Genomic DNA, 14,298 nt, shown 5'->3' on the forward strand with positions numbered 1-14,298 from the left:
CCTGGAATGTGGGAGCCCTGGTGCCTGCGGAGGGTGGCCCCGGCCTGACCGCCTCCTTGTGGGTGGGACAGAAAGGCCAGGAGCCTGGCCACTGACTCGCTCTCTTGGCCCCCGTGAAGTAGGAGTGGGGAGGGGAGGGGAGTGGTTTTCAGCAATGGCCCCGAGTCCCCTGGAATCTTCCGGGGCTGAGCTACAGGGCAGTTCTGTGGCTAGAGCTCATCCAGGGGAGAGACGTTTTGCCTGAAGAAAAAAAAAGATCCAGGGTTCAAGCCTCAGGCACAGAGGACGCGACGTGACGCAGGAGCACAGAGCAGGGTGGCAGGCAGAGGCCCAGCACGTGGGGCAGAGGGGCCAGCGCAGGCAGAGCGGGCCCGGGTCCCCCACCTGGGATGCCCTGAGTGTGCCACGTCCTGACTGCCACCCACGTGTCCACCCAAATGGGGTGCCCCCCCCCCCATGGCTGTGGGTAAAGGAGTGGGTGAGACGGGAGAGTTCACGTCCACCCGGGGCCCCACGCTGCCCGGGAGGTGTCAGAGAGCGCGTGGGGTGTTGCGTTTGCCCACGCGTGTTAGCCCACGTTACGGTCCCGATGGCTGACGTTGGCAGAGCGCGATGGGGGAGACAGAGGTGCCAGGTGCCGTCCTGTGAGTTTGGGGAGTGCCCCCCCCAGGGAGGCCCCCCATCTGCATGTGGCTGGAGAAGGACGGAAGGTGGCCGAGGCCCCAGGGGACAGAGGGCTGCTCTTGTCCCAAGGTTGTAGAGCAGGTCAGCAGGGGTGGGGGACGGGTGACCCCATGACCACTGGGTGCCGCCGTCTCACTGGCCTGAGTGGTGCTCAGAAGCCCGGGTCAGTCCCACAACGCCCATCTGAGGACCTCCGTATGGCCAGTGGCCCCAGATGGGTGCCGAGCACAGCAGGCGCGGTCGTTCACTTAGCGCCTCCTATGGGCCGGCAGTGGGCTTGCAGCTGGGGGCACAGCGGGGAGTTAAAGCAAAGACCTTGGCCCCAAGGTAGACAAAAGAAACCTGAGTGAGTGCATCCTGTGCACGTTAGGAAGTTGGGGGTGACAGGCAAAGAGGAACGCGGGGCGGGTAACGGGGGCAGGAGTGCCATCCCACACAAGGCGGCCCTTCTTTGAGGAGGGAACCAGAAAGAGGGTTTTGGCCCCTCTCCTGTGGCCTTCAGGGCACTGGGAGACCAGCGGACCCCCAGCACGGGTGGGAGGCAGCGGGTGTGTGGGCCCCGAGGGAGCTGCTCCCGCCAGCCTAGGGGGCGAGGAGCTGCCCGGAGCCCCCCACGGGAGGGCCAGTGACATTTGCCCAAGGGGGGGCAGCGTGGGTGCCCCAAGGGGGGGGCAGATTTCAGAGCGTTCATGCTGATGACTCCGTGCGCCCCGCCAGGGGTGCCCAAGCCGCAGGTCACGTGGCGGAAGGGCCCAACCTTGGAGCCCCTGCGTGGCCGGCCGGGCCTGGAGGTGCTGGATGAAGGCTCCCTGTTTCTGGCCTCAGTCTCGCCCACCGACAGCGGAGACTACGAGTGCCAGGCCACCAATGAGGCAGGCTCCACGTCCAGGAGAGCCAAGCTGGTGGTCTATGGTAAGCAGGGCCCCCAGAGTGGGGGCTGGCTTGGCACCCCTTCCCCAGAGAGACCGCCATGGGGACAGTGTAAGGGGAAGGACCTAGAACTCCCTAAAAGGCTTTTAAGGTGGTCTCGTAGGTGAATTCATTTTATGTTTATTTTTGAGAGATAGAGTGAGACAAAGTGAGAGTGGGGGAGAGGCAGAGAGAGGGGAGACACAGGATTGGAAGCAGGCTCCAGGCTCCGAGCCGTCAGCACAGAGCCCGACGCGGGGCTCGAACCCACGGACCGTGAGATCATGACCTGAGCCGAAGTCGGACGCTCAACCGATTGACCCACCCAGGCGCCCCGGTGAATTCATTTTATAACAAGCACCAGTGGCAGGGGAGAGAGTCCCAGAGCAGGGAGAGCCTCCTATTCCGCCTGACCCTTTCCATGGTCTTGTGGGCAGAGGGAGGGGGCCCTTCCTCTTAACAGGAGTAGGGAAAGTTTTAACTGCTCCTGATGGGCCACCTCCCCCCTCCCCGTGACCAGCCATCCTGGCTCCCCGTATAACATCTTGCCTGGGAAATTTGTTATGAAGATACACCCAAGCCCCGTCTTCAGAGGTTATGACTTGGGTCCCTCCCAGGTGACCGTGACAAACAGGTTATAAGTAGAGCCGGGTGGATCCGGGGGCTCCAGCATCTTGCAGAGCTGAATGTCAGAGAGGGTGGCATGGTGCCCGGGCACAGCTGGGGCGTGCAGGTCCCCGGGAAGGCTGCTCTGGCATTCCCAGGTCCACACGGCTCCCGGTGGCCAGATCGGGGACAGGCCCGGGCCTCCTGGGACCTCAGGATCTGGGGAAGGGCAGGAGTTGGGACTGCCTGTCCAGGCCAGGAAGAGTGGCCCACGTGGGGTCTGGGTAGCGGTGGCTGTCCGGAGAGGGGATGGATGGTTTCTCCGCTTCTCTTTGCTCCCAAGTGCCCCCTAGCATCCGGGAGGACGGGCACAGGACCAATGTGTCAGGCATGGCCGGGCAGTCCCTGACTTTGGAGTGTGACGCGAATGGCTTTCCAGCCCCTGAGATCGTGTGGCTCAAGGACGGGCAGCCGGTGGGTGTCCTCTGGGGTGGCTGGGCTGTGGGTGGGATTTGGATAAGGACCTTCTGGATGGGTTCCCGCACGGGCCGGGTGTGGCGGGGAGATGTGACAGGTGTTTGGGGGACTGCGGTGGGCAGTGGAGGAAGCCTAGGGGGCTGCATGGTGGAGAGGGCATGGCACTCTTTTGGGAGTAAGAAGCCCCAGGTTCCGGACCCCTGTCATCAGCTCCCTCTGGCCTCTTCCACCCAGATTCCTGAGGCGGGTGGTCACCGCCTCCTGGACAAGCCGCGGGCCCTCCACTTTCCCAGGATCCAGGAGGGCGATGCTGGCCTCTACTCCTGCCGGGCAGAGAACCAGGCCGGGACTGCCCAGAGGGACTTCGACCTCCTCGTGCTCAGTGAGTGAGGCCCGAGCCCCTGCCCTTTGGCGCCGGCTGGGGAAGAGGAGATTTCGCCTGCTGAGAGCCGGGGGCCCATGACAGACTCTATCCCTGTCCTCGCAGAGCCATCGGGGCAGACGTTAGATAGTCACATGATCAACCACGTAATTAGCGTTGTGTTACGTGCTACAGAACGGTAGCGTAAGCTGCGGAGGACGCACCAAGCAGGGTCCTGATCAGCCAGGGAGCTTCGAGTCATGGACCGGAGGGGAGGGAAGGGCGCACCTGGGGACCCGCACAGACAAAGGCCCGCCCCAGGGCCTTTGCCTGTGCAGGGTTTGAGGACTTTCTGCCCCCTGCCCCCTAGTCCCTCCTTCCGTGACGGGAGCCGGGGCTGCCCAGGAGGAGGTGCTGGGCCTGGCCGGTGCAGGGGTGGAGCTGGAGTGCCGGACCTCGGGGGTCCCCACGCCCCAGGTGGAATGGACCAAGGACGGGCAGTGAGTGGTCTTCCTGGCAGGTGGGGGGTGGTTCCTCTGCCAGAGCCGGGCGCACGGGGGCAAGGAGCTTGGTGAGCACTGCAGGTGCCTCCCTCCAGGGCCCAGGCGGGGGTCAGCATGGGACACCTCCCACCCCAGCCTGGAATTCCCCAGGGGGCCCTCCTCTCTCCCCCCAGCAGCATTTTTTCATGACTCAGCCAGTCTTGCTTTTTGCTTTAAACTTCTTTTTTTTTTTTTAGGTAAAATTCACAAAACATCAAATCAGTCTTTCTGAAGTGCATGCTTCTAGGGGCATTTAGTACACGCACCGTGATGTGCACCGCCACCTCTGTCTAGTTCCGGAACATTCCATCGCCCCAAAAGGAGACCCCCATACTCCCCAGCCCCTGGCGACCACTCATCTGCTTGCTGTCTCTGTAGATTTACCTAGATTTCATGGAAATCCCATGCAGTCGTACGGCGGGGGGCCTTTTGTGTCTGACGTGTCTGAGCGCTCAGTTCACAGGGTCCACCTGGGCCACAGCAGGTGTCAGTACAGGCACACGTCCGGGCTGTCGCGGGTCTGGTTCCGGAACACCGCAGTGAAGCAAATATCGCGATAAAGCAAATCAGACGACTTGCTTGGTTTCCCAAGAACAGTTAGGTTTACACTCTAGTCTGTTGAGCGTGCAAAATACTTACACAGCATACGTACTTTAATTAAAAGGTAGTTTAAAAACATAGCTCATCGCAGGGCGCCTGGGTGGCTCGGTGGGTTGAGCGTCCCACTGAGGCTCAGGTCATGATCTCACGGTTCGTGAGTTCGAGCCCCGCGTTGGGCTCTCTGCTGTCAGTGCGGAGCCCGCTTCGGATCCTCTGTCCCCCTCTCCCGACCTCTCCCCAGCTCGCGCGCTCTCTCAAAAATAAATAAACCTTAAAAAAAAAAAAAAGCGTATTGCTGAGAAAATGCTAACCATCATCTGGGCTCTCAGCGAGTTGTAACCCTGTGCAACAAACGTACGTTGTACATCACGGCGTATCAAATATAACGAAAAATTTGAAATATTGTGAGAATGGCCACGATCGTGACGCGGAGACACGAAGTGACCAGACGCCATTGGAAAAATGGCACCGACTGGCCTGCTTGAGGCACGGTCGCCACAGACCTTCAGTTTGTCAGAAATGCAGTATCCACCTATGCGTGACTGCTTTCAAGGGCTGAATAACAGTCCGTGGTAGGGATCGGCCACTGTTTGTACCCACCCACCTTACGGCGACCGTGAACCTTCCAGATTTGCTTTTCACAAGTGGCAAGCCCGCCTCTCTGCGGCCGGGCCCTGCTTACTGGCGGCGTTTTTCTCGACCCAGGCCCATCCCTCCGGGAGACCCTTATGTCCAGCTGCAGGAGGACGGCCAGGTTCTCAGGATCCCCAGCAGTCACCTGGGGGATGAGGGGCGGTACCAGTGTGTGGCCTTCAGCCCCGCCGGCCAGCAGGCCAAGGACTTCCGCCTCAGGATGCACGGTGAGCCCGGCCCCCACCACGGGCTGCCCACTTCCCAGAGGGAGGTCCTAGGGGAGCAGCCCCGGTCCAGTAAAATCTGGGGCGAGGGCCCAGGAATCTGGCCCGGCGCTCCCAAATCCCATCGTCTCCATCCCCAGCTTTGCGAGCTTTGCTATTCCTAATCCTGCTTGGGGGTGATCATTTCTGCCCCTGTTTCTTTAAATTGACTCCATTTACTTTATACGGAAAGACACTCATTTAAAAGGATATTTACTGTCTCGAGCGTAGGTGGGAAGTCAGGGCCACTTGGCCTTCGGGGAGGAAGCCGTGAGAACAGATACAGCAGAAGAGCACTGATACAGGGAGTGCTAGAAGGGTTAAGTGCACAGTCTATCCAACCGCGCCTTGCCGTCTGTTGTAATCAGCATGGAAGGGGTTTGGGAAGGGCGGAGCCGTCCGTTCTCAGGTGCTATTTGGTGCTGTGCCCACGTGCTCCCAGGATCGCCGTGGGTGTCACTAGCAGTGAACCCCCGATTTAGGCCCGACCCTCATTTTACAGACAGGGAGACCGAGTCCCAGAGAGGGGAGTGACCTGTGCCGGGTCACGCAGTGAGTTAGAGGCAGCGTGCGTCCAAAGCCCGGATCTGTGGCCCCCGCCGCCAGCATGTCCCAAGAGGCCTCTCCCGTCTGTCCCCAGATGCCCACTCTCCCTGCCCCCCCCATACTCCACACCCCGCAGGAGCCAGTGACATGGGGTGGGGGGGACGCCAGCCGCCTTGAGGAGGCTCCCTGTGACCAGCATTTCCTATTGTCCTCAGCCCCTCCTACCATCTGGGGCTCCAACGAGACGAGCCAGGTGGCTGTCATGGAGGGCCACCCGGTGCGGTTCCTGTGCGAGGCCCGAGGAGTGCCCACTCCCAACATCACCTGGTTCAAGGACGGGGCCCCTCTCCCGCTCAGCGCTGAGGCCGTCTACACCAGGGGCGGCCGGCAGCTGCAGCTGGAGAGGGCCCGGGGCTTGGATGCTGGCACTTACACCTGCAAGGCCAGCAACCCTGTGGGGGTCGCGGAGAAGACCACCAGGCTGGAGGTTTATGGTGAGCGGTGGGCAGCTGGGGTGGGCAGTGGGGGAGGGGGTGGTCTGAGCCATGGCGGTCCGGTCTTCAAAAGTCGCCGAGGGAAGTGGCCAGAGGTACAGGGCGATGAGACCGAGGCCAGGGAGAAGGGCCATCTCAGCTTGAACAACTTCCCTCTCTTGGACAGGCGAGGATGCTGAGGCCAGGGGCGGAAGGGCCTGTCTGGGGGCCCAGGCAGAGCCCAGGGGAGAATCTAGGTGTCCCTCAGGGGGAAGCGCTTTTCCGTGCCCTTCAGTGAATAATTAACTGCTCTGCGAAAATCACTCACTGTGAGCCGGGGCTCCTGGGGCTTTTCATAGCATCGGCTCATTTAATCAGGGTTCAGGGGCCTGGGCCCTTGTCGCCCTGGGTCCCACTCAGGTGTTCTCTGGGGATGAGAGACTGGCCGAGGGTCACTTGCTAGGACGTGATGGGACCCTGTTCATGGTGAGGGGAGCGGGGGTGGGGGGGGGTGGTTCTGACCGTAAATCTTGTGCTGTTTACTCGGGTGTAGACCCAACGTGAGGGGCTGGGCTCTTAGGATGCATGGAGAAGGGAGGAAAATCCAAGTGTAGGTGGGCAGGGATAGAGTCTGAGCAGGTGAGGTTTGAGACCCAGAATGCAGGCCGGTGGCGTCATCCTGGCCCCTCGAGAGGATTCCACTCCGGAGTTCCGGCCCCCAAAGATGAGGGGGGCCTGGGTGCTGGGCTGTGTGGGGTCCACGGGCATTCTCTGCGTCCCCGGCTGCCAGCTCCAGGACTCTCCTTTGGGGATCGGGGGACCTCCTGGGAATTGAATGGAAAACGTGTGCTTAAAATTTTCAAAGGGGCTTGTGACCCAAACAAGGTTGAGAAGCTCGTCCCAGGCAGTTGTCCCCCACGTCCCCTGGTGAGGACTCCGTGGTCTCAGCAACTTGGGGGCCCTCCTCAGGGGGAAGAGAGAAGTCCCCCTCTGGCTACCCCCTTGGCCATCCAGGGCTGAGCCCCCACAGACCAGGCCCTCTGGGCTCGGCTCGCCCCAGGCATCCGCTTCCTCAGACCAGGGAAGGGACTTGAAGGGGCAGTCGTTCTGGTTTTGGGCCCTGGGGAGCCCGTCACTTAGAATTCAGCAGATACAGAGCCCTACTGTGTGCAGATATGCAGACACACACCGACAAGCTATTTATTCCGCTCTTGGTGAGCCCGCAGGGGTGGTGGGAATCGAGGGAAGATACAAGCAGCGGTGAGCCGTCGGGGGCCGGGGGGGAGTGGGGTGCGGGGAGGAGATGCGGCCAAGGGGCAGAGGAGGGAGAGAAGGCTTCCAGCCAGGGTCTGGGGAGGCTTCCTGAAGGAAGTGACATCTGAACAGGGGGTTTCGGCTAGCGGAGGCGAGGGAGGAGGCTGTTCCCATGGGGTGGGGTCGGCGAGGGGCTTGAGCTGGCCCGCCGGGCGGGGAGGAGACTGGTGTCCCCCTCTGGTCCCTGAGCGGCCCTGTGCGTCTCCCCTAGTCCCGCCCACCATCGAGGGCACTGGAGGAGGACCTCGTGTGGTGAAGGCTGTGGCTGGGAGGCCCTTGGCGCTGGAGTGTGTGGCCAGGGGCCACCCGCCCCCCGCCCTCTCCTGGCACCACGAGGGGCTGCCTGTGGCCGAGAGCAACGAGACGTGGCTGGAGGCGGGAGGCCGTGTGCTGAGCCTGGAGAGCCTGGGGGAGGCGTCCGGAGGCCTGTACAGTTGTGTGGCCACCAGCCCCGCCGGGGAGGCTGTTCTGCAGCACTCCGTGGAAGTGCAGGGTGAGCCTCGGTCTGTCCCCCGCCTCGGGCCACCTGGGCTGCGGACCCCTCCTCCTACACCCACTGTGCGTGGGTCCCCGCGGGCCGCCCGGAGGGTTGCGAGGTGGTGAAGTGCCCGGGAGGCGGAGGCCTGCGCCCATCTGGGCTGGAGGTCCTGCAGGGCCACAAGGGGGCGGGCTCGAGCTCGGAATCGTGGTTCCTGTTCCCGCTGGGGACCTCGAGCCGGTGACTTGGGACGGGACCCCACTCTGCCTTCCGGGTGCTCCCGGTCAACGGGACGGACGTCGATCAAGGACTCCCTGAGGCCCAAAGCTGGGCTGTGGGCTTGGTTCCAGGGTCGGCTGGGGTGGGGTGGGGCCTTTTCGCCTGCTCTCTTGCCTCCGAAGGACACTTCTCAGGCATCATCTCTGGGCTGGGCGTGGTGCCAGGGATGAAGCAGGGATCAAGACAGACGACACTCCTGAGCTGTCCGTCTGGTGGGGAGACAGGCCAAGCCTGTGGGGAGGCCGGGGGGACCACTCACTCACTCTGTCTTGGGTGGTCCTGGAAGGCCTCCTGGAGGAGGAACCATTTCTGGGGGACCTGAAGGGTGAGGTGAGGTCTGGGTCTTGCTGTCGGGGTGCTGGGGACTTGGGTTCGCTCAGCTCCAAACACCCAATGGTGGGTCCTGTCCACAGTGCCCCCGCAGCTCCTGGTGGCCGAAGGCTTGGGCCAGGTGACCGCCCTCTTGGGACAGCCCCTGGAACTTCCCTGCCAGGCCTCGGGCTCCCCAGCGCCCACTCTCCAGTGCGTATGGGGCGGCGGAGGCCAGCGCCGGGGGGGGGGGGGGGGGCAGGCAGAGTGCATGCTGGGGGGTCGGTGGGGATGGGAGACCCTTCCCCTTCCCCGGAGTACGAAGCAGGCCGCCGAGCCAGGGAGGTCCCGGCCAGCCTGACTTGCCTGGCCTCAGGCTGACCTGTCCCCACCCTCCTTAGGTGGCTGCAGAACGGCCGCCCGGCCGAGGAGCTGGCTGGGGTGCAGGTGGCCTCAGGGGGGGCCACGCTGCACATCGACCATGTGGAGCTGGGCCACGCGGGCCTCTTTGCCTGCCAGGCCACCAACGAGGCGGGCACTGCCGGGGCTGAGGTGGAGTTGTCCGTGCACGGTGAGGGGGCGTGGGCAGCCTGAGACACTGGGCTAGGGGGGTGGGGGTGGGGGTGGGGGAGGGGGAGCAGGGGGGCCACGGCCATCCGTGCCCTCGTAGGCCTGCCGGATGAGGGAAGGGCACAGGGCTGGTCTTTTCCTAGACGGCGTTTCTGGACTGGGCTTTCCCGCTCCCCAAAGAGACACAGTTGTGAGAGGCTGGCCTCGGCTGCTTCCACGCTTGTCACATGTCCAGTCCACAGGCCCCCGCTCGCCCCCTCCCAGCCCCGCCCTCTCTGCTCTCCCTCTCTCCACGCCGACCGCGCTGGGCTTCATTCCGTTCTTTAAATACATCCGCTTTCTCACCTCCACGCCTGCCCATTCGGTTTCCCCTGCCTGGAATATTCTCCCTCTTCCTCTTCGCCTGCCCAGCTGCTCCCTATCTCTCAGGCCCGTCCTAAAGCACCCCTTCCTCCAGGAAGCCCTCCTTGATTCCGCCGTGGTTCTAATCTGCACTGCCTAGCCCGTCGTGGCCATAGCCTACCACCCACTATCTTAAAATGGCTTGTTTGGCTGTCGAGCTCCACGGCCCAGCTCTGGGAGCTCTGGCAGGGCAGCGCAGTTAGCCGCTGTTCTCTGCTATACCCCCGGGCCTTGTACCGAATAGATGCTCAACGCACGTACGGATGGGTGGATGAAGGGTGGATGCATAGATGGGAGAATTCTAAAGGGAAAGACCTGCTTTACTGGCTCCTGGTCTGGTGCTCTCCCCCTAAGCCAAGCATCCCTCGGGTTGAGCGGGTGGAGGCCGGAGGCCAGCCCCGTAAGGACACTCCCTATTCTCCAGGCATTGAGGGGGTGGCTGGATACTCACTGCGCCCCTCCTCACCCTGACCGGGACCCTCCCTGCCTCTCCCCCTGCCCAGAGCTCCCACTGGTGGCCATCGTCGGGGGCGACAATATCACAGCCCCTTTCCTGCAGCCTGTGACCCTCCAGTGTGTGGGGACTGGGGTGCCCACCCCAAGTCTCCGCTGGTGGAAGGATGGGGTGGCCCTGGCAGCCTTGGGGGGGAAGCTGCAGGTACGTTTAGGGGCCCCAGGGCTGGTGGGGCAGCTGGGCGCGGGTGGAGGGGCCACTTTTTAGGGATCCTGGTGACCCTGTACGGGCCCCTGGCAGCCTGGGAACAGGATGAGCACTGGGTGGTGGGCCTGAAGAGGGGAGGGAAGTCGGAGGGGCATAGTCGGGGCAAGGGGAGCATCCCGGGAATCTGAATGCATAGCTTAGGACTCCACCCCCGGAGCCAAACCGTCCCCTGGACTCCCTTCTCCTGCCCCTGGGGTCTGCAGCGACCCACTGCTCACTGTGTCCCAGCATCCCTCTGACCACCCTAATAGGGCCCCGTGTTCCCCATGGCAACACACGCGGCCGTCCCTCCTCCCCCTGCAGATCGAGAAGGTGGACCTGAGGGATGAAGGCGTCTACACTTGTGCCGCCACTAACCTGGCTGGGGAGAGCAAAAAGGACGTGGTTCTCAAGGTTTTGGGTGAGGACGGGGGGCGCCGGACGGTGGGGACGCGAGGGCCCTCGGGGCCGCCCTGGGCGGGCAGGGAGCAGGGGATTTTAAAAACATAGCACGTCCTCATCTGCACGCCTATTTACTTTTGCTTCCTCCGTTCATCCTCGGGTTCGTTTACGTCCTCGCGTGCGTGCGCAAATCCCAGCTCTTGTCACTTTTCCCGGCTGCCTAACTTTCCATGTCTCTACTGTGCCGGCTCGCGGCTGTTCCCACAGAGCTGGGCGCTGGGGTCTTTCCGGTTGCGGAAAGGTGGCAGCCTGGTGCCTTTGTCCTCGTGCCGGTTCAGGAGTGGGGTTCCTCGGGCAGAGGACGGGAGCCGTTGGGGGCTTTTATGGCCCAGGACCCTTCGGGGAGGCTGGGGAGGGCTATCGGGCATGACCGAGAGGAGATGCGCCGAGAGGAGCCCAGAGCCCACATCCACCAAGACGGGGCTCTGCTCGTCTCCCCTAGTGCCCCCCAACATCGAGCCCGGCCCGCTGAACAAGGCAGTGCTGGAAAATGCCTCGGTAACCTTGGAGTGCCTGGCTTCGGGTGTGCCCCCTCCTGGTAAGACCCCTCCCCTTGGCCGAAAGCCATCCCAGCCAGGCCCCAACTCCCCATCTAATGAGGCCGGCCAGCGCCCCAGGCACCGCCTGGGCTGTGGACAAAACAGGGAGGGATCCGTAGGACCTTCCCCTATTTCTCGAATGTTCCTCTCTTCTCAATGTGTCGGTCACTGCCGGGGCCCAGGGCCTTTGCACTGGTGTCTGAAGCAAGCGGGGCTTCTGTTCAGAACTCGCGATTTCACAGGGCCGCCCTGGGGCCGGGGGCAAGGACCGGGACCTCAGAGTCGCCGTCTGTCTGGGGCTCTTGTCTAGAGCTTGGGGCTACGGGGCGTGAGTGTTCGGCGGACGGGATGAGCTCTGGCAGGATGTAAGGAGGCCAAGGCTACAATTGGTCCATGCTTGTGGGGCTGAGGACTCAGAGCGTGCCATGATTCCCTCTGCCTCGTGAGTGGTCTCCTGGCAGGGAGAGGAGTTGAGGGCGGCTGGGCTGGCTTTGACTCTCCTTGCTCCTGGCAGCCCCAGCCTCCATCCCATGGAACTTCCCCTCTGCCTTCTGCCCTGTCTCAGACAACCCTGCCCTGTTCCAGCCCCAGCCTTCTTCCTGGAAAACTCTGGCTTTCTCCAGTGCCTGACATAAAGGCACACCATGTGGCCACCCTGGCTGCCTTTGATGGGTGCTCACGACACAGGCACAGCCTGAAGGGCGGGCAGGACTCCTTGCATCTCTCTTCTCTCCCCCAGATATCTCCTGGTTCAAGGGCCGCCAGCCTGTCTCAGCCCGGAAGGGAGTGACAGTGTCAGCTGACAGGAGAGTTCTCCACATTGAGCGGGCACGATTTTCTGATGCTGGGAGCTACCGTTGTGTGGCATCCAATGTGGCAGGCAGCACGGAGCTGCAGTATGGGCTACGGGTCAATGGTGAGCTGCCCTGGGACTAAAGGGGTCCTTGTCCCAAAAGTAATCCCTGCATTTATGTGTCTGTCAGTCTGTCCGTCCGTCCATCCTTCCACCCATCCATCCATCCATTACCCGTGCATCCATCCATCCATCATCAATCCATCTACCCATTATCTATCATCCGTCCATCCATCGTCCATCCATCCATCATCCATCCATCTACCCATCCATCATCTATCCTTCCATCCATCACCCATCTATCCATCCATCCATCCATCCATCATCAATCCATCTGCCCATTATCTATCATCTATCCATCCATCCATCATCCATCCATCTACCCATCCATCATCTATCCTTCCATCCATCCATCCATCCATCATCAATCTACCCATTATCTATCATCCATCCATCCATCCATCATCCATCCACCTACCCATCCATCATCTATCCTTCCATACATCCATTACCCATCTATCCATCCATCCATCATCCATCCATCTACCCATCCATCGTCTATCCTTCCATCCATCACCCATCTATCCATCCATCAATCATCAATCCATCTACCCATTATCTATCATCCATCCATCCATCCATCCATCCATCCATCATCCATCCATCTACCCATCCATCATCTATCCTTCCATCCATCCATTACCCATCTATCCATCATCCGTCCATCTATCCATTATCTAGCCATCCATCCATCATTCATCCGTTATTCATCCTTTTATGTAACCATCCATTCAATCCTTTGCCCATCCACCCATCTAACTATCTATCTGTCCATCTACTTACCCATCCATCCGTTCCTCCATTTATCTGTCTTCTGTCCAACCACTTTTATTGAGTACATCCTCTGGGGCGGACCTTGGGGCTGTAGCCCCAAGGAAACAGACCCAGGGGCCTTCTGTCTAGTGGAGAATACAGTAGTTACACAGTCACCCAGTATCCTATCTTCTGACGATTGTGATAAGAGTTAGTAAAGAGGAGGTATGACCCAGTGCCTGGAACTGGGACACTGACCTGGCCTGGGGAGTCCCAGAGGTGTCTTTGACAGTTGGATGCCTAAATGGAGACCACCTGCCAAGGGCTGACGCTGCAGAGATGTGGGGAATTATGGGAGCTGGAAGGAGGCTGGGGGCCAGGAGCTTACCGGACAATGGGAGGAGGGGACGGGGTGGTGCAGGTGGCCAGATGGAGGCTGGGGAGGCAGAGCCTTTATGCTAGGAGCAGTAGGTGGCTGGGTAGGAGGCTGGGACCCTGGGCATCGTGACCGTGACCGTATCTCCCAGATACCGTTGAGTCTTCTGACCATTTTCCGCCCTCGAGGGGCTGCCTGCCAGATAGCTTTTCATCTGATACCTCGGCATTGGGAAACAAAACTTCACAGAGGTCGCCCCCTGCCGTCCGCATCCTAAGGACCTCATGCTCACCGGAAGACCCAAGTTCAAGTGCTATTTGTCACTTTCTAACTGGTCAGCCTTGGCCATGACTTACCCTCTCTGAGCCCCCAGTTCCCGTCGGTGGGAACCCCCTCATGGTGGGGTCAGGATGCGAGGAGCACCCGTGCTGGGAGTGGCGTCCCTGTGCTTTTGTTTGTGGCCGTGTGCCCTGTGGGGTGGCCCGGCCAGGGGCCCTGCTGGCTTCGCCCCCAGTGGGGCTCACCCTGGGCCCTGCGTTGTCCCCCGCCCTGCAGTGCCTCCACACATCACACAGCCACCCAGCCTGCCAGGCCCCGTGCTGCTCGGCGCCCCGGTCCGGCTGACCTGTAACGCCACTGGAGTCCCCAGCCCCACGCTGCTGTGGCTGAAGGATGGAAACCCCGTGTCCACCGCAGGGGCCTCTGGCCTCCAGGTCAGGCTGGGCAGCCCTGGGTCACCTCTCCGGTGCCTCAGGAGGTGCTGGGAGCAGAGGTCGGGCCCTGGGAGCTCCGAGGCGAGGGACGAGCCGCGGCCGCCGAGGATGGTCGGCTGGCAGGAGGAAGGAGAGTCTAGAGCCCCGTGGATTCCAGAAACACGATACGTGCCACCAGTGTGAGCCGTATATGTAGTTTTGGGCTTTCTGGTGACTACGTTCAAACGAGTAACGAGAAATGCACGAAAGCAGTTTCAGTAAAACATTTTAGTTAAGCTAATCTAGCCAAAAAATCCATGATCAGTATGGAAATTATTAAGGCATTTCCCAGGGTTTCTTTTTGTTCCAACTCTTTGCAGTCCGTTGTGTCTTGTCCCCTTGGGGTTCAGCCCCATT

The 14,298-nt window shown here is 61.4% G+C and overlaps 1 protein-coding gene across 2 annotated transcripts in view; it reads left to right on the top strand.

Annotated features, from left to right (window-relative positions):
- HMCN2 (hemicentin 2) overlaps window positions 1-14,298 on the top strand; it is a 143,031-nt gene that overhangs the window by 72,109 nt on the left and 56,624 nt on the right. For both annotated transcript variants that reach the window (XM_078436359.2, XM_078436360.2), the window contains exons 26-39: window positions 1,402-1,596; window positions 2,543-2,673; window positions 2,911-3,058; window positions 3,408-3,537; window positions 4,885-5,039; window positions 5,837-6,115; window positions 7,620-7,901; window positions 8,579-8,687; window positions 8,876-9,045; window positions 9,950-10,104; window positions 10,471-10,567; window positions 11,051-11,146; window positions 11,887-12,063; window positions 13,745-13,902. In XM_078436359.2, the coding sequence (XP_078292485.2) occupies window positions 1,402-1,596; window positions 2,543-2,673; window positions 2,911-3,058; window positions 3,408-3,537; window positions 4,885-5,039; window positions 5,837-6,115; window positions 7,620-7,901; window positions 8,579-8,687; window positions 8,876-9,045; window positions 9,950-10,104; window positions 10,471-10,567; window positions 11,051-11,146; window positions 11,887-12,063; window positions 13,745-13,902 (2,282 nt within the window). The remainder of the gene's footprint in view (window positions 1-1,401; window positions 1,597-2,542; window positions 2,674-2,910; window positions 3,059-3,407; window positions 3,538-4,884; window positions 5,040-5,836; window positions 6,116-7,619; window positions 7,902-8,578; window positions 8,688-8,875; window positions 9,046-9,949; window positions 10,105-10,470; window positions 10,568-11,050; window positions 11,147-11,886; window positions 12,064-13,744; window positions 13,903-14,298) is intronic.

The sequence above is a fragment of the Panthera onca genome, chromosome D4 (assembly GCF_046562875.1).
Source record: "Panthera onca isolate mPanOnc1 chromosome D4, mPanOnc1 haplotype 2, whole genome shotgun sequence".
Taxonomy (NCBI): domain Eukaryota; kingdom Metazoa; phylum Chordata; class Mammalia; order Carnivora; family Felidae; genus Panthera; species Panthera onca.